This window comes from Megalobrama amblycephala, linkage group LG24 (genome assembly GCF_018812025.1).
Source record: "Megalobrama amblycephala isolate DHTTF-2021 linkage group LG24, ASM1881202v1, whole genome shotgun sequence".
Classification (NCBI taxonomy): Eukaryota; Metazoa; Chordata; class Actinopteri; order Cypriniformes; family Xenocyprididae; genus Megalobrama; species Megalobrama amblycephala.
The window spans coordinates 13,403,691-13,427,759 of record NC_063067.1 but is presented as its reverse complement, the minus strand read 5'-3'; the positions used below and the strand labels follow the sequence as shown (position 1 = coordinate 13,427,759).

The 24,069-nt window shown below is 44.4% G+C and overlaps 1 protein-coding gene across 2 annotated transcripts; it reads left to right on the top strand.

Moving 5' to 3' along the window:
• The first annotated feature begins 1,258 nt into the window (after nucleotides 1–1,258).
• Nucleotides 1,259–22,357, top strand: ttc34 (tetratricopeptide repeat domain 34). 2 transcript variants are annotated; one of them, XM_048178993.1, is made up of 8 exons: nucleotides 1,259–2,050; nucleotides 2,742–4,447; nucleotides 8,038–8,260; nucleotides 8,362–8,554; nucleotides 8,899–9,065; nucleotides 10,589–10,862; nucleotides 11,719–11,933; nucleotides 21,259–22,357. In XM_048178993.1, exons 2-8 carry the CDS (start codon nucleotides 2,802–2,804, stop codon nucleotides 21,793–21,795), a joined length of 3,255 nt encoding a protein of 1,084 aa, XP_048034950.1. In that variant the 5' UTR covers nucleotides 1,259–2,050; nucleotides 2,742–2,801; the 3' UTR covers nucleotides 21,796–22,357. The 2 variants fall into 2 exon arrangements, with proteins under 2 accessions (XP_048034950.1, XP_048034951.1); XM_048178994.1 differs by lacking the exon at nucleotides 1,259–2,050 and having other exon boundaries at nucleotides 2,918–3,036; nucleotides 3,117–4,447.
• The last annotated feature ends 1,712 nt before the right edge of the window (nucleotides 22,358–24,069 follow it).

Genomic DNA, 24,069 nt, shown 5'->3' with positions numbered 1-24,069 from the left:
TGTTATGTTGAGATTCGCCTGTTCTTCGGAGGTCTTTTAAACAAATGAGATTTATATAAGAAGGAGGAAACAATGGAGTTTGAAACTCAGTGTATGTCTTTTCCATGTACTGAACTCTTGTTATTCAACTATGCCAATATAAATTCAATATTGAATTCTAGGGCACCTTTAATTACTCACCGGTGTTTCATTCCAAACCCAAAAGACTTTCATTCATCTTCTGAAAATCATATAAACATTGATCAGTGAACATAAACAGAAGCTCAATGGAAACTGCATGATGAGCAAGAACAAACCTCTTCCAGAAGCTGAAACGTGCTGCGTAACACAAGAAAGAACCTCATTGGTTCTTCTCGCACGCATCAAGCAAACATGCTTGAGCTTACGTTTACCGCACCTGATGTGTTGATGAATGTTTATATGTGAATAAAAGCCTAAATTCAATCTGTTCATCATATAAAGTGATTGAGTCTCTTCAGAAAATTTGGACTAAACCGCTTAATTCATATGGATTCGTTTTACGATCTCGTTATGAACCTTTTGAAGCGTTAAAGTGGTAGTTGCGCAGCTGTCTATGGAGGGACAGAAAGATCTCAGATTTCATCAAAAAGATCTTCATTTGTTTCTGAAGATGAACGAAAGTCTTATGTGTTTGGATGAGTAATTAATGACAGAATTTTGGGGTGAACTAACCCTTTAACTTACATGCCCGCCCTGGCCACTATTTCCTCAACTTTTTGCAGGTGTCGCTGTACAGCAAATCATTTGTCACTTATGAAGAAAAAAAGAGACATTGTTACATTTTGTCCATGGTGTTTCAGAGTTTTGTTTTGTCCATAAGTATTATAAAGACAGCTTTATAGAAAATCAGGTCTCACTGATCCTCATGCCCAGTGTTACGTTTTTTTTTTTTTTCATCCTGTTTGTCTGTATTTCATCAGCACCTCTCTCTCTGCAGCCTGCAGACCCATTCCCTGAATCTGACCTACCACAGAGCATTGTTATTATAGTATTGAGATACTATTTTAGTTTTTGTTAATACTTTTAATTAGTTTTTATTTTTATATTTTACTTTTTCTTTTGATATATATATAAGGTGCTTTAGGCTATTTATCTCTACTATTTTCATTACTTTATGTTCTATTTTATAAGTGTTTGATTGTAGGCTACTTTTGTCTAATCCTCTTTAACTGTCGCAAATTCAGTCATAATCATGTGGATATTTCGGTGCATAAACAACATGAATATAAGCAAAATGCCAACAGGATGTACATAATAACAAGATAGAATGTTTTAATAACGTTTTCTAGAACGTTTGTATAACCAGAACGTTTTAAACATTCCCTGAGTTTTCGGTAATAACGGTTCTATGATGTAATGGTTAGGAAACTTAAACTTTAGAAAAGTGTTCTTAGAACACAACATTGTTAGTTGATCGTTTCCATAGCAACCAGTGAACACATGCAGCTCGAAGCGCGTGTTTGCCTGGAGCCAAAGTTTTTGGAATTTGGATGTAACAAAGTCGCGCAACAGGTTACTGAATAAAGACCCTTAAGACTTCATTACATTTTTGCCCTATACGTTGCTAAGTTATAACAAGATAAGTATTTAATGAAGACTGACGCGTTGTGTCACATAGTCGTAAGTAGCCTAATTATTAGTATTCTTATAGAGAACAGACGAGCACCTGCCCAAAACCAATACATTCCTTAACGTCTTAGATTTTGTGTCTAATCTATGTTAAAATGTTATTTATTTATTTATTTTAATGTTTCGTCTTCCTATCGTCTTTCACTTATGGGGTCGGCATATTGAGTTTCAGCAAGACCTTTTTTTCGGGACCAAGCTTTTCTTTAACCAGACAGTCGCGTCTTTTGACAGTTATCTTGAATAAAGTCTACGAAGATTCATATGTGGTCCATCTAAATAGTGTTTAATATGCGGCACATCTCAGAAAATAATGTTTAACTCGTTTAACATAAGACAGGGGAAGTCGACCAAAAGTGCGTGGACTGTAGCCTCTCTCTCAGACTCTCACAGACACAGAAAGGTGAGTAAACATCATTAAGAGTGTGTACGATCTCATATGAGACGATAAAATGCCCTGTTCTTTTCATAAATATTGTAATCTGTTTTACATTGATATCTATTGGAAGTCATGTTAACATTTATAGCTTAGAACTGATAATCCATCAGTAGGCTATCTGTTTCATTGTTATTTTTAACAACTATTCATAGCCTACTTATTCCAACAGCGAGTTAATCACTGGTACTATCTGAAAAGTGACAACTAACCAGTAATATTTTTAATAAGATTAGTACTTGAACTTTAAAGTAGCCTGACTAGACATTATACTATAAGGAAACAAGTTTAAGAACTGTTAAATGAAAAATATACCTAGTTACGAGTTACTACTATCTAATAAATAAGCACTAGTAACACTGGAATAGATACTTGTTACCTAGCTAATTACTACTAGGAAATAATCACCTAATGATTAGTTACTGGTACAAATGGACTCGGGTGCCTAGTAAACATTGGAATAATTACTAGTGTCTATGAATAGTTACTAGTAAAACAGAAAAATATACTCATCACAACGTAAAAAGATACTAGTTATACCAGCAATAAAACAGCAATATAGTGTCATTTATTTATGCAATTCATATTTGTAGTAACTCCTTCAATGCGTGATATTAATAAGAGCAAGATAAAGATGTCTTTTAATAATTTTTTAAAGGTCTTTGAGGACTCTCGTAGAGGAAATATCCAAATGTAAATAGCTTTACAGAGAAGAGAGATGAATGGCATACATAAAGGTGCAGCTGAACTGTGCAGAGAGGGCGACAAAATATTACTCTCTGGGGACCCTGGCAGAGCTGCGGTTCTGTACACCCATGCTTTTGGAAATCATGCAGGATCCACTGTAGGACACATGCGTGGCCTCGACACAGGTTGTTTGGAGGAGGTGATCTCAACTCTGGAGGCCTGGCTTGATGACGTTTCGAACAATTCAGTTGAGGGTCTGAGCAAAGGTCTTGTTGCTGTATTTCTGTCTACATTATGCCCCAATAATATTTCTGCTTCTCTTTATAAAATGGAGTCTGTCCTGCAGGGGACAGGTCATGCCTCGGACGAGATTTTCGCACGATGTTCTGCTCTTCTAGAGAGAAAACAAATGCCCCAACCTGCGGGCCACACACGGTTAGTTCTGGAGTTAACTAGAGCTCTGGCCTGCTTGCTCTCAGACCCTCAAAGTCCCAAAGGTCCTCAGCTTTATCTGCAAGCCTTTCATGGAAATAAATCAGAAACTATTAGACTTGTTAAAGAAAGGCAAACTCAACATGTGGAGCTATTAATTAAAGCCTTTTATAAACAAATGTCTCCGAGATATTCCATTCTTCAGATGAAGAAAGCATCGAGTTCTACACAAGCAAGTGACGACATTGATCCTACTAAAACTGTTGAGTTTTTACTTGCCATTTCACCTAATGATATCCAGGTGAGAGAGCTTCAAGCTGCAGTCTTGTTTTCATCAGGAAAGTTCACAGAAAGTGCAGAAGCTTTGTCGCTGGCTCTTAAACTAGGTGAATCACAGACAGAACATGTAATGGCACCAGAGAAAACAGCTTGTTTACTGGTGGGCAGAGCAGCTGCTCATTTTTCAGCAGGAGGACGAGCAAGAGAAGTCTGCAAAGATCTGGGTGACGGCTTTGCACTTCATCCGGCAACAGCAAGACAGCAATTCCAGAGCCTGTTCTCGGACAATGGTATAGGGTTGGCTGCTCGCATCCAGCTGCGCCAACAGGCCGAGAAAGGTGTCTTGGAGTTCAGGGAGGCAGTTCTTCTGAGGCCTGACCTTCGGTCTTTGAAAGGAGTGGAGTTGTTGGAGCCCGTTATTGCTCAGCTGCGAGCTCTCTGCCACTTGGAGTCAGACGGTGGAGGTAGGGAACTGCGGGTGCGTCTGGCAGACTGCCTCCTCTTGCGTGGGGAACATAAAGAAGCCCTTTCCATAAGTAGCCAGCTAGCTGCTGCAGCTCCAGCCCAGCAGAGCTACCAGAACACAGTGCAAGTGCTCAGAGGGTTTTCTCGACTCTTCACTGAGGACCATAAAGGTGCTCTGGAAGATTTCCAAGCGGTTATTGAACATAGCACTCCTCACCCGCCCAGCTGTGTCCGTGCGCTCTGTGGTAGGGGTGTCCTGCGTATGATGGCTGGCTCACACTACCTTACTGCTCTAGATTACGTTACGGCGAGCCGATTACAGCTGCAGGACACCGCTGTAACTGTTAGGTGCCTGGTGCCATGGAACTGCCGTGGGTTGCTGTGCACTGTGCTGCTGGAACAGGGAAGGGTTATGCTTGAGGGGACTGAAGAACAAAAAGCTGACTCAAATCCTACAGCACAACAAGAGCATGAGGAAGGTCACACCAACAACAAACAGAGGTACATTTGTATTTTTCAAATTTTGAATGAAGTCTTGCAATATGTTTTCTTTTGTCTTAAAGTGAATATGCATTTTTCATACTGTAAATTGTAATTTTGTCATGCCTAAATTCACTTTGTAGTATTTAATTTAGATTTTAGTTTTTGGTTTTGAATTTTTAATTTATTTAAACAAAATACTGTAGTATAGAATCAGCCATGACATGAAAATAATTATCGGCTTATCAGTGTCAATAAGCACTCCTGGAGGGCCACCTTCCTGTAGGGTTAAGCTACAACCTACCTGTGGTGTGTTTCCCATACAACGACGTAGCTCGCTGCTTAAAGGGTTAGTTCATCCAAAAATGAAAATTCTGTCATTTATTACTTACCCTCATGCCCTTCCTCATCCGTAAGACCTTCGTTAATCTTTGGAACACAAATTAAGATATTTTAGTTGAAATTCGATGGCTCCGTGAGGCCTCCATAGGGAGCAATGACTCTTCCTCTCTCAAGATCCATAAAGGTACTAAAAACATATTTAAATCAGTTCATGTGAGTACAGTGGTTCAATATTAATATTATAAAGCGACGAGAACATTTTTGGTGCGCCAAAAAAATAAATAAAAAAAATAACGACTTATTTAGTGATGGCCGATTACAAAACAATGCTTCAGGAAGATTCGGAGCACAAATGAATCAGTGTATCGAATCTGCTGTTCGGAGCGCCAAAGTCACGTGATTTCAGCCGTTGGCAGTTTGACACGCAATCTGAATCATGATTCGACACACTAATTCATTTATGCTCCGAATCTTCCTGAAGCAGTGTTTTGAAATCGGCCATCACTTTATAAGTCGTTATTTATTTTATTTTTTTGGCGCACCAAAAATATTTTCGTCGCTTTATAATATTAATATTGAACCACTGTACTCACATGAACTGATTTAAAGGTGCTCTAAGTGATCCTGGGTGGAGTAACTTCCTGTTGACGTTCGAAGTGTTGTCAAACAAAACAGAAGCTAGCTAGACCCTCCCTCCCCCTCCTCCTCCCCCTCCCCTCCGTGCTTCCTGAAACAGTCATGAACGCGCATTTAAAATCATTCTTGTCGGTTATTGGCTGGAGCATGTTTATTATGTTTCGTGGTCCAGGCTGCACCAGGTAGTTTTTGTTGCCATTTTTGGAGCTTGTGGCGACAACAGAGACCGCGTTTTTTTTACAGTGTGTTCAGGGGACAGGCAGCTAGCAGATAGTGAGGAGATGTTTGCTGTATGTGACAAAAAATGTTTTGGCCTAAAAACGCGTGACATCACTTAGAGCACCTTTAAATATGTTTTTAGTACCTTTATGGATCTTGAGAGAGGAAATGTCATTGCTCCCTATGGAGGCCTCACGGAGCCATCAGATTTCAACTAAAATATCTTAATTTGTGTTCCGAAGATTAATGAAGGTCTTAGCGGTGTGGAACGGCATGAGGGTAAGTAATAAATTACGGAATTTTAATTTTGGGGTGAACTAACCCTTTAACTACCATAGTAGCTACAATGCATCTTTGAGCAAATCAACTAGCTAGTCACGACTGTTTCCCGAAACCGTATTGCCGTAAACCTGTCATTCAACCAGTGGTGGAATAATAACTTCTTTAAGTGAATCTGTTTGAGATCGAATTAATGCTAGATTTTTTGCTATAAATTACAGACATGGCATCTGAGGACTAATTCTCATTTTTCTCAGCTATTTTGCTTTATTTCCAGATTCTATCATAGGCTCGTTCTTACGTACTAGAGCACGTACGCACATGCACACTCTTCAAAAACGGTGCTTAAAATCTCTTGATAAATTAAAATATGTAAATGACAAGTAACTACTGTATGCTTCTAACTACAGCTCGAGAGCTGTCATTCCAACCACACAAGTTTGCGCTGCAGTTTGTGAATGTTCGTTTGAACTATGTTAGTAACGATGGAAGTTGCGACGTTAGTTGGCTAACAATGCTTTTGGGAAATGCACACAAGACTAGAAGTTTTTAGTTGCTCTGTCTCATTTTGAAAGCTGCACCCTCCAGAGCTCACATTTATTGGGTGCATACATCATTCAGGCTGCCTCATTTCAGAAAAGTAACCATTAGATTCCAAAGTAAGCAATAAATGACATTAATTTATATTTTTCTCACAAGAAATTTTAGAATGGTTATTTTTCTGAAATGAGAAAGCCTTAATGAAGTATGCAGCCAACGTATGCAACCTCCCTAGGGTACAGTCTATAAATTAACTATAATAAACTTTATTGATGAAAGAAGAACTATGCTATCCATGAGAGTGATCGCGATTTAGATGATAATCAAAACCAAGCAGATGTCTTGTTAGTATTTATTTGGCAGAGAATCCGATTGAGGCAGGAACTGTGATCGTGGAGAGGGTGCGGGGCACAGCAGCTCATTTGCATTTAAAGGCACATGCACGAAAATAGCCTGTTTTTGGCTGTAGTCAGAAATGGGTATATACAACATGGATTTATAAATGATTTGTGAGGTATTTTAAGCTGAATCTTCAGACACATTCTAGGGACACCTGAGACTTAAATTACATCTTGTAAAAAGGGGCATAATAGGTGCTCTTTAATATTATCTCATAATTTGGCAGCTGGCATATTAGGCTGCTGTCACTTTAAAACCTGACAGATGGATTTATTATACTGTTTACACATGCGTTTTCTTTCTCAACTGTTTACTTTCACTTAAAACATAACTGACTGTGTTTATGTAAATACTCTCCTAGACCGACATTTTGACATTATTTTGTGTATTTGACTGTTAAATTGTGATAAGTGTAACGGAGGCCAGCTAGTAGTTGCTGTGCGAGTCAACCTCACTGCTCTGATCTCAAGAGATGCTCTAGCGACTGACACTAGAGGTTGCAGCCTTTAGCCTCCTTGTTAGAGCATCCGACTCCCACGCCGGAGACCCAGGTTCGAGACCCGCGCAGAGCGGGGTGAGAAGGACCTGGGTTAGAGGGGTTACATAAGCAGTGAAAAACTACTCAATTTAGTACTGAAAGGTGGCTTTATGTGCACGCACTTTGGGTGTGAGCACAAAATCTGCGGGAATGAGTAAAATTATGCGCAATACACGCAATCTCACGCTCAAATTAAAGCCCTTTAACACCAATGATATTCATCATCAGCAAATGAAATGGCTGAGTGAGGGGAGGCAGGTTTGTGTGTCAACTTGCTGTCGGAGAGATGAGAGAGTGAGAAAGTGCAACTGGTATCATGTATCTATTCTGTAGAAAATGAGTTATGGAAGCGTTTCAGATATTTCAGTATCGATATGTGTTGAAAAAATTTATATTTTTGACAACACTACATTGCACTTAGTTTATTATTTCAGATGTTTTTTTTAAAAAGACTACAATTGAAAAATGTATATATTATAAATTAAATTAAACCTGTCGTAAGAGTAGGAGTGACTGCGTTACACGCCACTGCTGAAATCCACCCGCATTTGGCGGATGGATGTCAAGACCTGGTTGTAACTAACATCTGCAGGTCCTTGGGCATCTTGAAGAAGGATTGGACGCCACTGTCTTATTCAGTCTCCTGTGCTTCCTCCAGGTCTTCGGCTGGCGTGCACGCTCTTGCTCTTCTACTAATGGAGTTACAGCCCGGTGCCGATGGACCCCAGATTCTCACAGCAGATGCTCTGTACCAGTTGGGTCGTGTTGAGGAGGCTTACCGTCTTCTTCTCAACATTGAGCACACAGCCCCACGACCACCGATTCTCGCACGCCTTGCAATTCTGCAGCTGCATCGTGGCTTCCTCTATGATGCCTATCAGGTGCCAGATTATATTCCTCCTGCAGCTCATCGTAGTTAAATCACATTTCAATTATTAAGGTATTTCTATGATAATAATTTATTCATTTTGGTGTCTTACAGCTACTGAAGAAGCTGATTAATTCAGGCGACACCAGCTGTCTACGTCCCCTTCTCTCTGTAACGTCTTTACAAGACCGTGCACTTCTAGAAAAACATTGTCACTCTGCTTCCAAGCGTATACTGTGTGGCCAACAAGCAGAAAGTGCAATAAGGGAAGCTGTGGCCTATTTGTCCATTGCCATTATGGCTTCAGGTAACAAGGACGCATTCAGTAATATATTAATTTACATTACAAAATATTTCTGGTTATCAAATATAGAGGAAAAAGTGCAAATGCAAACAGGAATTTATTTCACACCACTGATTTTATCTGACTGATGCTTTACTCCCCCTATTTGGGGGAAAAAAATAGTTTCCTCTTCAGCTCTTCAATTTTCATTTACTTCTGTCTGTAATTGATTTCCATTATATAATCTTGGTTTTTATATTTCATATAACTCTCATAATTACTTAACAGAAATTATATTATAAAGAAACAGATGAAGGTAACTAGTAACACTGCTATTTTCTTAACTGAGTTAACCGATTATTCTTTAGGTGGTGGAGCAATAGATTCCCTGCTGGAGAGAGCAAGATGTTATGCTCTGTTGGGCCAATGGAAGACGGCTATCTATGACTTCACTGCGATCCTTAAAGAGCACCCAGACCATGTGCAGGCTTTGTGTGGAAGAGGATTTACTTACCTTATGCTGAACCAGCAAAAGGTGTGGTAGCAAAAACAAAGACCTCCACCTAAAGGAAATACCTCCACCTATTTGTAAAAATGTGGTTTTAGAGATGGTGATGGTCATGATTCAGTAATACATTGCAATAAGGTTAACGCATAGTTAATGCATTAGATATCACAAAATGACAATAAACAAAATTGTAATAATCTTGGTTAATGTCAACTTCTACATATACTAATACATTTTCAAACATTTTTAAATTTTAATTTATATTTATAGATTTACTTAAAATTATTTATGAAATGGATGAAATAATAGACACCTAGGCCTAGTTTCCCAGACAGGGCTTAAAGGTGCCATCAAATGGAAAATTGAATTTACCTCGGCATAGTTGAATAACAAGAGTTCAGTACATGGAAATGACATACAGTGAGTCTAAAACACCATTGTTTCCTCCTTCTTATATAAATCTCATTTGTTTAAAAGACCTCCGAAGAACAGGCGAATCTCAACATAACACCGACTGTTACGTAACAGTCGGGATCATTAATATGTACGCCCCCAATATTTGCAAATGCCAGCCCATGTTCAAGGCATTAGACAAGGGCAGGCAGTATTAACGTCTGGATGTGCACAGCTGAATCATCAGACTAGGTAAGCAAGCAAGAACAATAGCGAAAAATGGCAGATGGAGCAATAATAACTGACATGATCCATGATAACATGATATTTTTGGTGATATTTGTGAATTGTCTTTCTAAATGTTTCGTTAGCATGTTGCTAATGTACTGTTAAATGTGGTTAAAGTTACCATCGTTTCTTACTGTATTCACGGAGACAAGAGCTGTCACTATTTTCATTTTTAAACACTTGCAGTCTGTATAGTTCATAAACACAACTTAATTCTTTATAAATCTCTCCAACAGTGTGTAATGTTAGCTTTAGCCCGTTAGCCACGCACCACAGCCTCAAACTCATTCAGAATCAAATGTAAACATCCAAATAAATACTATACTCACATGATCTGATGTATGCATGCAGCATGCATGACGAACACTGTGTAAAGATCCATTTTGAGGGTTATATTAGTTGTGTGAACTTTGTTTATGCTGTTTAAGGCAAGCGCGAGCTCCGGGGGCGGGGAGCGTGAGGAATTAAAGGGGCCGCAGCCTGAATCGGTGCATTTCTAATTATGCCCTAAAATAGGCAGTTAAAAAAAATTATTTAAAAAATCTATGGGGTACTTTGAGCTGAAACTTCACAAACACATTCAGGGGACACCTTAGACTTATATTACATCTTGTAAAAAAACGTTCGATGGCACCTTTAAATAAAGCCAGGATTACGCCTTAGTTAAATTAGGACATTTAAGTAACTTTTTTAAATGTGCCTTAGAAAAAACATTACGTGTGAATCTTGAGACAAAACAATGGCACTGGCATATTTTAAGATAAGATTTAGTCTGGGACTAGGCTTAAGCCTTGTCTGTGAAACCACACGTTAAAGTAATATTTCCTGCATGCTTGTAAACTGACACTGTAATATCAATAATTCACCAGGAATGCACACTAGACATACTAGTTGCCCTTCAGTGTGGTGCTGAGGAGGTCACTCAGAGCATGCTGTCACTTAAAGACAAAGCGAAGAGACTCGTCAGTGAATGGTTGGGTCAGCACTGTCGCAGCAGCCTGTCAGACACTCTGCTAGCCAACCCTGTACCCTGCCGGGAGGAGCACCTGCGAGAGGCCTTTTTGATTGGTGGCGCACTAATGAACACTGACTGCAGGGAACCCAGGTGGCACCTCCTGTACATAGATACACTACTTGCCAAAGGTAGGGAGCAGTATACAGCATATAGGAGTCAAGTATGAGGGCCAGTAGGTTGTTTATTGCACATTAAATGTGTTAGACAAATTAAAAATATGTATGTTGCACATTATGTCTGTTAAAGGATTAGTTCACTTTCAAATTAAAATTTCCTGATAATTTACTCATCCCCATGTCATCCAAGATGTTCATGTCTTTTTCTCTTCAGTCGAAAAGAAATTAAGGTTTTTGATGAAAACCTTCCAGGATTTTTCTCCATATAGTGGACTTCAATGGCCTCCAAATGGTTGAAGGTCAAAATGACAGTTTCATTGCAGCTTCAAAGCGTTCTACATGATCCCAGACAAGGAATAAGTGTCTTATCTAGAGAAACCATTGCTCATTTTCTAAAAAAAAAATAAAAAATTATATACGTTTTAACCATAAATGCTCATCTTGAACTACCTCTCTTCTTCTTCTCTATTAGATTTCCCGGCAGTGTAGACACTGCTAAGTGTATTACTGCCCTCCACAGGTCAAAGTTTGAACTAAATTGTTATATACAATATGCTAGTGCAAATATATAACAATTAGTTCAAACTTTGACCTGTGGAGGGCAGTAATACACTTAGCAGTGTCTACACTGCTGGAATTCTAATAGAGAAGAAGAAGAGAGCTAGTTCAATATGAGCATTTATGGTTAAAATGTATATAATTTTGTTTTGGTTTTTTTGGAAAATGAGCAATGGTTTCTCTAGATAAGACCTTTATTCCTCATCTGGGATCGTGTAGAACAATTTGAAGCTGCAATTTTAATTTGAAAGTGAACTAATCCTTTAAATGTTTTTTTATAAAGTTGGTGTTTTAAATGATATTTGTAAAGGGGAGGTGAATGCTGCAGGAGCACACCTGAAGCAGGTGTTTGGTCAAGAGCCTCGAGATGTCGCAGCTAAGGCCAGATGGGGTGTCGTAAAGGCCTGGCAGCAGAGTTACAAAGTGGCAGCCAACTATCTGAGTGTGGTGGCTGAGAAAGATCCAGCAACTCTAGACTTTCTAATCAATCTTCTTCAGTCAGCTCAAAGAAAACGCTTGGCACAGGTAATCACTAGTTGTGTGTGTGTGTGTGTGTGTGTGTTTTTGTTTTTTTTCATACTAAATTAAGTGTTTTGAAAATCTAAAAATGCAGAAAGTTTTTTGTGATGGGTAGGTTTGGTGTAGGGGGAAAGAATATACAGTTTGTACTGATTAAGAATCATTATTTTTATGGGAAGTCGCCATAAAACATGGAAACGTCTCGGTTACGTATGTAACCCTCGTTCCCTGAAGGAGGGAACGGAGACGTACGTCAGTAGTGACCGACGAATTGGGATATCGCTTAGAGAGCCCTATCAGCTTCGTGTGAACTAAAACAAGCCAATGGAATTGGCGTGCGATATTTGCATAATGTGCACCGCCCCCGACAGGTGTATATAAATAGGAAGCGGATGCAATCGCACTCTGTTTTTCGCTGAGGAGACAACTGGTGTCCGCACTACAGCGAGGGTACAGGAACTGTGGCGACGGGACGTACGTCTCCGTTCCCTCCTTCAGGGAACGAGGGTTACATACGTAACCGAGACGTTCCCTTTCAGTCGGTCACGTTCGACGTACGTCAGTAGTGACCGACGAATTGGGATCCCAACTAAAGCGCCACAGTTACGAAACCCCTTCCAGTGCCCAGCGCAAGCTCGGCTACCCATAGCACCAGCTGGAACGGTGAAGGGGCGAGCTTACGCCGAGAGAGTTTACTGCTGTCTTTCCGAATACCCATTAAGTAAACTAGACTACACTGGGGAAGCGAACCCGTAAGGGACGCTGCGGAGGCCACTACCTACCCAATGGGGGAGGAGTTTACGTGGAGAATACACATATGGACTGGCCCGGGGGGCAGTACACATATGGGGTCCCTGGGATGGCTCCACCTGGTAGGGGGAGACTCATCTGACAGGTGACAGCAGAGCTGGCTCTGCTAAGGGAAAGACACGGGCTCGCCGTAGGGAGTTTAGACCCGTGGACAATTACACATATGGGACCGCTCACGTAGAGGGGTCACGACATATGGGCCCCAGCCAACAGACAGCGTCAGCGACGGATGTAGGCCTGGCATCAGACACTCCGCAATGTCCGAGCCGAAGGGGGAGGCGGAGGAACTCGACAGGGTTCGCCAAGCGGGGAACACGACTGGAGTAAAAGTATGCACGTATCCGGCCAGGGGGCGGGAATGGCATTGCAAGCCGACACTTAGAGCGGGTACAACACGTCTACCGACTAGTAGATGCGAGTACACGTGAAGATACCGGCTCTACACGTAGGCTATAAAACCTAGCGAACGTGTTAGGTGTCGCCCTAGCCCGCAGCTCTACAGATATCTGTCAGCGAGGCGCCATGAGCCAGCGCCCAGGAAGAGGCCACCCCTCTGGTGGAGTGGGCTCTCAACCCGAGCGGGCAAGGCACGCCCTGGGATTCATACGCCAAGGCGATGGCATCCACTATCCAGTGGGCCATCCTCTGCTTGGAGACAGCCTTTCCCTTCTGCTGGCCTCCGTAACAGACAAAGAGCTGATCTGAGGTCCTGAAGCTTCGCGTTCTGTCCATGTACACACGCAGAGCGCGGACGGGACAGAGCAAAGCTAGGGCTGGGTCTGCCTCCTCCGGGGGCAGCGCTTGCAGGTTCACTACCTGATCTCTGAAGGGAGTGGTAGGAACCTTGGGCACGTATCCAGGCCGGGGTCTCAGGATGACGTGAGAATCACCGGGCCCGAATTCTAGGCACGCTTCGTCGACCGAAAACGCATGCAGGTCCCCTACCCTCTTCAGGGAAGCCAATGCAACCAGAAGGACAGTTTTTAGGGACATAACCTTCAGGTCGACTGATCGCAAAGGCTCAAAGGGATGACCCCGGAGAGCTGTGAGAACCAGGGTCAGATCCCAAGAGGGTACGGAGGAAGGGCGAGGAGGATTCAGTCTCCTTGCCCCCCTCAGGAACCTGACGATCAGATCGTGTTTCCCCAGGGACTTACCCTCAACTGCATGGTGATGTGCAGCGATAGCGGCAACATACACCTTCAGGGTGGAGGGAGACAGCCTTCGCTCCAACCCTTCTTGCAGGAAGGAAAGCACAGATCTGACCGAGCATGATCGGGGGTCCTCTCGGCGAGAGGCGCACCATTCGACGAACAGGTTCCACTTCAGCGCGTAGAGACTCCTAGTGGAAGGAGCTCTAGCGGAAGTGATGGTGTCTACGACCGCTTGCGGGAGATCACTCAGAACCTCCGCATCCCGTCCAGGGACCACACGTGGAGGTTCCACAGATCGGGGCGCGGGTGCCACAGGGTGCCCCGTCTCTGAGTCAGGAGGTCCTTCCTCAGAGGAATCGGCCAGGGAGGGGCTGTCGTGAGGAGAATGAGGTCTGAGAACCAGGTCCGAGTGGGCCAGTACGGAGCCACTAACAGAACCTGCTCCCCGTCCTCCCTGACCTTGCACAGGAGTTGTGCGAGAAGGCTCACTGGGGGAAACGCATATTTGCGTAGACCCGGGGGCCAGCTGTGTGCCAGGGCATCCGAGCCGAGCGTGCCGCCGGTCAGGGAATAGAACCACTGGCAGTGGGCAGTTTCCGGGGAGGCAAACAGGTCTACCTGGGCCTCGCCGAAACGCTGCCAAATCAGCTGAACCGCCTGGGGGTGGAGCCGCCACTCGCCCGCAAGTGGAGGCTGCCGTGACAGCTCGTCGGCCGCACGGTTGAGCACACCTGGGACATGAGTGGCCCGAAGGGACCTCAGATGCTTCTGACTCCACAACAAGAGATGGCGGGCGAGTTGCGACATGCGACGGGAGCGTAGACCACCTTGATGGTTGATGTACGCAACGGCCGCAGTGCTGTCCGAACGGACCAGTACATGCTTGTCTGACAACAGCTCCTTGAAGCGGGCCAGAGCAAGACGTACTGCTAGCAACTCGAGGCAATTGATATGCCAATGCAGCTGAGGCCCCGTCCAAAGACCCGACACTGCATGCCCGTTGTACGTGGCCCCCCATCCCGTGGCAGAGGCATCTGTGGAGACCACAGCATGCCTGGACACTTGTTCCAGGGGTACTCCGGCCCGCAGGAACGAAGGGTCCGACCACCGGACAAGGGTGCGGCGGCAGCTCGGTGTCACGGGGACACGGAGCGTGCCGCGCTGCCACGCCCATCTCGGGACCCGGCCGCGGAGCCAGTGTTGAAGCGGTCTCATATGGAGCAATCCGAGCGGCGTGACCGTGGCTACAGATGCCATATGCCCCAGGAGCCTCTGAAAATCTTTCAGTGGAGCCGCTGTCCTGCACTTGAGCGAGCTCAGGCAGTTCAACACCGACTGGATGCGCGCCTCGGTGAGACGCGCAGTCCGTGCGACCGAGTCTAGCTTGAGACCGAGATAAGAGATCCTCTGCCCGGGGGCGAGTTTGCTCTTGTCCCAGTTGACCCGAAGACCCAACCGGCTGAGGTGAGCTAAAACCATGTCCCTGTGTTCGCACAACTGCTCTCGCGAGCTGGCCAGGATCAGCCAGACGTCGAGATAGTTGAGGATACGAACGCCGTGTTCCTTGAGGGGAACAATGGCCGCCTCCGCAACCTTCGTAAAGACGCGGGGGGACAGGGCCAGCCCGAAGGGTAGGACTTTGTACTGATATGCCCGACCCTCGAACGCAAACCGCAGGAAGGGTCTGTGTCGAGGCAGAATCGAGACATGAAAGTACGCGTCCTTCAGGTCGATTGCTGCAAACCAATCCCGGGGACGGACGCATTCGAAAATGCGCTTCTGCGTGAGCATCTTGAACGGCATCTTGTGGAGATACCGGTTCAGGACGCGCAGATCCAGGATTGGCCGTAGCCCACCGCCCTTTTTCGGTACAATGAAGTAGGGGCTGTAAAACCCCAACTTCATATCGGCTGGAGGGACCGGCTCGATTGCATCCTTCACCAGGAGGACAGCAATCTCCGCCCGGAGAACAGGTGCACTGTCCAACGACACCTGAGTGAAGTGGACACCCCTGAAGACCGGGGGACGCCGGGCGAACTGAATCGCATAGCCGAGTCTGATAGTGCGAATGAGCCAGCGGGACGGGCTGGGAAGCGTGATCCACGCCTCCAGACTCCGAGCCAGTGGGACCAAAGGCACCACAGACGCACCGGGGGTGGGGCAGCAAGGTAGAGTGGGACCCAACTCGGACGGCATGGGAGCGGCCCGGAGTGTGGTCGAACTCTGGGAGGCAGCAGTGCGTATGGGAGACGGCGCACGGGGCGCGGGCTGCACCATCACACTGCCACCTGCTGGCGAAATGGGAGGGGGCTGCGAGTGGCGAGGCGGGGCCTGGCACACTGGCAGGCGCACCCTGTTGTGACCTGGAGTTTGAGGAAACTGCTCTTTTTGTGATAAAGTGGGTACCGCTGGACTCCGGGGAGCCAGCGGCGGAAGATAGACAGACATCACAAATTCCCCCCGGCCCTCCTCCGGGGGTGGGAGAGAAGGTGGAAAACTCTCCCGAAGAGCAAGATCCTTCCCCTCCAGGTTGCCCGTCTCAGGGCCGTGACTTCCTTTTGCGTTTGCCACCTGGCTTGGCTGAGACGGGCTGGGCACCACGTCCGCGACCGGCACCCTGCTGCTTGGCTGGTGTAGGCTGCTGCTTTGCCGAACCAGCAGGGGCGGAGGACGACGCAGGCGGGCGCCCTCGGCGACGAGCGGGCTGAGGCTGAGCCACGGGCGGGTGGGTGGAGGCAGCAGCGGACCGCCGTGGCATGACGTGTTTGATAGCCTCAGCCTGCTTCTGTGCGGCGGAGAACTGTTGGGCGAAGCTCTCCACCGCGTCGCCGAAGAGGCCGACCGGGGACACGGGGGAATTCAGGAACCGCTGCTTGTCGGTTTCCCGCATGTCCGCCAAGGTCAGCCAGAGATGGCGTTGCTGGACTACCAGGGTAGACATCGCATGACCAACAGCGCGTGCTGTCACCTTCGTCGCCCGGAGGGCAAGGTCGGTAGCAGCGCGCAGCTCCCCAAGCAGTTGTTGGTCAGGCCCTTCCTGGGGCATCTCCGACAGCGCTTTTGCCTGGTACACCTGCAAAAGGGCCATCGCGTGCAGGGCGGAGGCAGCCTGCCCACAGGAGCTGTAAGCCTTCTCAGTCAGACCGGCTGAGAACTTACAGGCCCAGGACGGGAGGCGCGGCTCACCACGCCAGCCAGTGGCCGTTGGACACAGCTGCATCGCAACGGACCGCTCGACTGGCGGGATCCTCGCGTACCCCCTGGCTTCTCCGCCATCCAGGGAGGAGAAGGCGGACGAGGGACCGGGCCTCGCACGAACACTATAAGGTGTTTGCCAAGACCTGGTCACCTCATCGTGCACTTCCGGGAAGAATGGCATTGGGGCGGGACGCTGGACATGACCAGCGCGACCCCCCCCCAAGTACCAATCATCCAGCCGAGATGGGCCGGGACAGGGTGGAGGGTTCCACTCGAGCCCGACACACAAGGCGGCCCGGGAAAGCACAGCCGTCAACTCGGGATCCGACTCGGCCACCGCTACCGTCCCGGAGGGCGGCAGCGCGTCCGGATCTTCCTCCCCCGAGGACCCTGGCTCACCTTCCGATGCAGAGATCGACATCCGGTCCGCCGCAGGCGCACCAAAGGTAACGGCTGGACAGTCCGTAGAGGGCCCAGCGGAAACCAACGGTGGCACGACGGGTTGCGGTGCTGATGAGGCGGCAGGGGCCCGCGGAGCGTTTCCGCTCGGCGGGGAAGCCCTGACCATAATCCTCAGGTCACCCTTCCCATACACCGCCGAACCGTCCTTCCGGCCCGGGCCGGAAAAAACGGTCGAACGGGGCATAGGAGAGGGGACCCCCGCTTCCTGAGACCTCAGGAAGGAGAGTCTAGACCTCAGCACCGCAATAGTCATATTCCCGCAATGGGAACATGAACCATCCACAAAAGCTGCTTCAGCGTGCTGAACGCCCAAACACGAGATGCAGCGATTGTGCCCATCAGCAGGGACCAGGGAACGACCGCACCCAGTAACGCACAGACGAAATGACATACTGTCAGGGTTCGTCTGTAAAGCTCTTTTAGAAGGGGAAAGATCAGCTCACTTGTGCTGAAGCACACAGGGAGTGACGCGATGCGCTCAGGTACACCACTCCCTGAACACACCGAGGAACCGGCCCAAATCGCAACACGCACACACACTTTTAGAGTGTTGCTGTTACAACAGCAGTTGAGAGCTTATAGCTCGGCTCCTCGGAAGCTCGCGACCTCGCTGGAGTGCCTTCACTACCAACACGAACAGCGCGCTGTTAATCCTCTTCTGAGGCAGTTTTAGTTTCAGTTTAAACAAAGTCTGAAGCAGGACACCAGTGTATGGCTCCGAAGCGAAAGACAGAGTGCGATTGCATCCGCTTCCTATTTATATACACCTGTCGGGGGCGGTGCGCATTATGCAAATATCGCACGCCAATTCCATTGGCTTGTTTTAGTTCACACGAAGCTGATAGGGCTCTCTAAGCGATATCCCAATTCGTCGGTCACTACTGACGTACGTCGAACGTGACCGACTGAAAGGGAACCAATGTGTGTGTGTGTGTGTGCATATTGATATGTTCAGTACTGTTAGACTGCACTGTCAGAAAAAAATACAGTACAATAGCTTGACAAATTAGGACTGGAAAAAAAATTTGTTAAGTGTTAATATGATTAAGATAGACTGTTCAGTGCATTAAAAAATAATTAATGCACAATTAATGCACCGTCCATATTTTGTTCCCTTTGCCTAAGCTACACTTTGTTTTTCTCCATTTTCAGAGGCTAATTGCTCACATAAAAATATAGAAAAATGTTTTAATTAATGATTTTATTGTATATTTAGCATGAAATATATATATTTAGTAATATATAATATATATTTACCCACGTTGTTTAATTGGCAAATTTATTTACGCCCATTTGTGCGCCCATGGGCGTGCTGATCTGAAAACGAGGTGTGTTGCTATTTTGAGGCAACTGAAATAGACTATGCCATTTTTTTTTTGTTATTTAAAGAGAGCGTTAGTATTATGCACCTATAGGCGGGTGCACAGCATGCGTACGCTCTGCTTATTACTCACACTGTCACGGATCCCTTGTCTCCCGGACTCCAAATCCCATGATCCTCGTGTCTCCTCACCTGCACTCACTTCCCTCGTCTTCTCCTCCTCATCACGGATTGCCTGCACCTGTTCCTGATTGTCTTCACTCCCTATATAATGGACTCACTCCCTTCACTCCTTGTCTGTCCTAAATCTTATATAGATTGTGTTGGTTGTTTGTTCTGCTCCTGTGTTCATTAAATACCCTTTGATTTGTGGATATCCGTATACTTCTCGTCTCTATAACCAGCACCCGTAACACACACAGATGTGCAGCAGCACACAAACATGCCAAATATCTAAAAATTAATTATTAAAGGATTACAATGTAAAAGATTATTATTGTGTACATAAAGATAAAAAGGCTTTGGTGGAATCCGGCTTGTCCTGTAGATCTGCTTGCGTGCTATAACCTCTCGCATGAGCAAATCCGTTTCCTTGTTAGAGAAGCATTCAGTTTTTCCACTTGCACATTCCGCCATGTAAATATCGAATCTGCCATGGAGCGAGCGAAACTGGCTTTTAAAGGGAATGGGAGATGAGACTCAGGCCCAATCCCAATTCTATTTTATATATAGATAACCTTCCCCTTCCCCCTTCCCCTTGCCCCTTGAAACAGAGTGTCAAGGGGTAGGGCTGAAAATATTCCCCTATGAAATGGGACACCACTACTAGACCGTTACACGTCATAAGTCGTCGCTAGCTCCTACGTCATAGATGCGCCGATGTTTATCACACACTTCTAAGATGCCATCGATAGCTGTAGTGATCTCTGTTGCTTGGGCGACAGCTATTTTTACTATTAGTGCACATATCTCACAGTAATCAGGCACAAGCAACATAAACGTTTAACAGATGACTCACTCCCAAAGTTGTTTTGCTGTGTATGTCGATTTCAAGAAACGCTGCTCGTTTTCTGCACGAAAACGTATGAGCCTGCGTGTTTCCTCAGGAGTCCCTACATACAATACTGATGAATAAGCACGCAAACTGAATGCACTTTTTATTTATATCATGTAACGTACACGTATTTATGGACGTAACCACAACAAAACAATACATTAATCAGGCATGCGGCAAAAAGACAAGTTAGCTGCCACCGGATTTGAATTTATGTTGTCAAATCAACGCGGGTTTCAATAAAATATAAAAAAAATATGTTGTGGAACTATCATAAAGTAAAAAACATTAGCAAACTTTTTTCATAGCGATTTTAACAAATCTTTTTTCGGAGAACATAACCGTATACATGAACACAAGATTAAAGGCAACATAAAACAAGTGATTATTTATTACTAAAATACTGTTTACCGTAAGAAAATACTTACATTTATGGGTCTCTCTGCTCGCTCGGTCGGCCATGTTGGAAATTTATCATACCCCTTCGTCTGAAGTGTGGTCCTGAAAAATCTTCGTTTGAAGGGCTACCTGGCCCTGCCCCCTACCCCTTCCCCTCCAACCAAATGAGAATTGGGACACCCCTACCCCTTCACGTGAACGCGCGAAACAAAGGGGAAGGGGAAGGGGTAAGGGGTAGAATTGGGATTGAGCCTCAAACACACCCATTACTCATTAAGAGAATAGGGACAACCCTTTTAGACAATGCGCCGGGCGCACCGACCATTTTTCCCATTGTTATACTAGCAAAAGTGGATTCGGACACACCCCAAGTGCACTTGCGCCGTGCGCTTTAGACCATGTACTTAGATCGTTAAAATAGGGCCCATTTATTAATTTCAAGGCAGGTTGAGGTAAAGATAAGATGAGAAGGATCTAATCACAGGCAGTGACAACAGTCTCTTAAACTCTGGCCAACTGGGTAAAATGCGACATGAACGGACAATGAACAGACCAAATACAGGGTTTAAATACCAGGGTGTATAATCAACAAAATAGAGAACAGGTGCAAATCATGATGAAATCAATAAGAAACCATGGGAACTTATACAAACACAGGAAACAGAACTAAAACACATGCGAAACGCAACCAAAACAGACTTTACAGACTTTTAAATTGCACATAATTTACACATTTTATCTTTGAAAACTGAAATTCTAATGTCATTAGTATTGTGCAGCACTGGCTTTGTTTAGTACTTTGTTAAAAGATTTTAAACAAATATTATTTAAAATATACTTCCTTTTTTGATTCTACATTAATATGGATGTGATGATGTTACTCAAGGCAAATTCAACTCAACAGTATCTAACAAATTGATTCTGTGCTTCCAGGCAGCATCTCAGCAGGCCAGCGTTGTTTCTGAAGGTGGTCAGTGGGAGCACGCTTTAGCCCTCCTCACACTAGCAGTGCGAGCGGTCAATGAGATGAAGCTTCAGTACCTCAGGCAGCGTGCAGCCTGCCTGGCCCACCTGGGCCTCCATGACAGGGCCGTGTCTGATTTGAGTAAGGTCATCCAGGGCCACAGTGCAGATGCGAGTGGGGAGCCAAGGGTTTGGGCAGAGGACCTTTGCCGCCGAGGCCGTAGCCTGCTGTTGTGTTCCCATGAAGAGTCTGGCTTACAGGACATTTCTCAAGCCCTGGATCTACACGAGGGACAGGCTCTGCTGTGTGTGGAGGCTGGTCTGGGAACACAACGCCTTGCCGAAAAGTTCCTGCGCTTTGCCCTGCAGAACTATGGAGAGCAGAAACTTGACAAAGCTTGGCTTCTGACAGAGACCGGGCTTAAAGTGGACAGTGGCCATGTAGAACTGCGCAGACTGAGGGCTAGAATAAAACGAGAAGTCTCTGGTCCATGTACTGTCCATTAGAGATGAAACATAAATAAGATGTTTAAATGTGAACCGATAGTGATAGAATGGTTTATGTCTTTATATTACCGTAATTTATGGTTAATCAGGCAAACATAAGGGCAAGAATGTCTAATCATAAGAATGCAGTATTGTAACTTACAGTCTCTTACAATTTACCTTTGTGTAAAAAAACATTTTATACAGTTTTTTTTTTTGTGTTGGAATTTTTATTATCTAATGTAAGTTTTGTCAAAATTGAACATTTGGTGTAGCCATGTCTGACATACTGTTTTGTTTGAGGTCAGTATGATTTTTATTAAATTGATTATTTTATTTAGCATGGAGTGACAGTAATCCAAAGTGACAGTAAAGAATTTATAATGTTCCTTTAAACTTTCTATTCATCAAAGAATGCTGAAAAAAGTATCAAGGTTTCCACAAAAATATTAAGCAGCACAATAGTTTCATCATTGATAAGAAGTGATTCTTGAGCAGCAAATCAGCACATTAATGATTTCTGAAGAATCATGTGACACTGACGACTGGAGTAATGTTTGATGAAAATTCAGCTTTGCCATCACAGGAGTAAATTACATTTTAGAAAAGTTATTTTAAATGACTGTTTTACTGTTTTGTTTTGTTTTTTTCATGTATTGGTGTGAATAAGACACTTCTTTCAAAAGCATAAAAAAACTTACAGATTACAAACTTTTGAATTTTAATGTTCATTCAGCTATTTGTGTTTTGTTTGTAAATGTTTCTCTTCGAATTTAAACAGTTATGCTGCTTTACAACTATAAAGCAGTTGTCATAATCAGGGGTGACCCTAGTAGACAATTCAATGCTTCGATAGGAGGAGCCTAATTCGACTACCAATTACCGATTTTACATACACATAATAGACCTGTTAATATACAGCCTATTGTGATAATGCTGTAAATAAAAATGTGAAAAGAAAGAAGCTTTTAATAAATATTTTAATGTGAATAAATCCAACCACCCCTGATGACAGATTTAAGTTTCACTTCATATGGTCCGTGACCGACAGAGGAGGAGAGGAGCATATTGGCGGCAGCAGGGATTAAATCTTTAACAATGTCTGGGATAAGAAAATCTAATCTTCATCTCAGTCAGGTAAGGTATAAGTGATTTCAAAACATTTCAACTCGTTCTAATTTGATTTTTGAATGCTGTGAATGTTTAGCTAAAAAGACTGCCACTCCACCCAGCAAGCAATTTTATGTCTAAAAGACGTCTAATAGCCGTCAAAACAGCCCTGACGTCTAATTTATGCAAATGTTCTACTGACGTCAATTTTAACACGTCAATTTTACGTCCACGCGCTGATGTCCAATTGATGTGGGAAAAACCCCCATCAAATTGACCTCAATTTTTTTTACATCAATTTGACGTCCACAAACTGATGTCCAACTGACGTCGAAAAAAAAAAAAAATTGACGTCAATTTTAAGACGTCAATTTGACGTCAACACACTGATGTCCAATTGATGTTGAAAAAACCCCCATCAAATTGACGTCAATTTTTTGACGTCAACACACTGATGTCCAATTGATGTGGCAAAACCCCCCATAAAATTTGTCAATTGTACGTCCACACACTAATGTCCAATTGATGTGGGAAAAAAAACATAAAATTGACGTCCACACACTGATGTCCAATTGATGTGGAAAAAAACCCCATCAAACTGACGTCAATTTTTTGACATCAATTTGACGTCCACAAACTGATGACCAATTGATGTAGAAAAAACCCCCCATCAAATTGATGTAAATTTTTTGACGTCAATTTGACATCCACACACTGATGTCTAATTGATGTCGAAAACCCCCCCCCATCAAATTGACGTAAATTTTTTAGGCCAATTTGACGTCCAAACACTGATGTCCAATTGATATAGAAAAAAAAATGCCAAATTGATGTCAAAAACTTGGCATCCATTTGACGTCCACACACTGATGTCCAATTGATGTCGAACCCCCCCCTCATTCAAATTGACATAAATTTTTTAGGCCAATTTGACGTCCAAACACTGATGTCCAATTGATGTCGAAAACCCCCCCCCCATCAAATTGACGTAAATTTTTTAGGCCAATTTGACGTCCAAACACTGATGTCCAATTGATGTCGAAAAAAAACCCCCATCAAATTGACGTAAATTTTTTAGGCCAATTTGACGTCCAAACACTGATGTCCAATTGATGTCGAAACCCCCCCCCATCAAATTGACGTAAATTTTTTAGGCCAATTTGACGTCCAAACACTGATGTCCAA

What these genes read in the sequence shown, in the direction of transcription:
- ttc34 (XM_048178993.1), top strand. Translation starts at nt 2,802, where the DNA reads ATGAATGGCATACATAAAGGTGCAGCTGAACTGTGCAGAGAGGGCGAC. An exon ending in CATTGCCATTATGGCTTCAG is followed by an intron (nt 8,555 to 8,898) that starts GTAACAAGGACG and finishes ATTATTCTTTAG; the next exon opens with GTGGTGGAGCAATAGATTCC. An exon ending in AAAGAAAACGCTTGGCACAG is followed by an intron (nt 11,934 to 21,258) that starts GTAATCACTAGT and finishes CTGTGCTTCCAG; the next exon opens with GCAGCATCTCAGCAGGCCAG.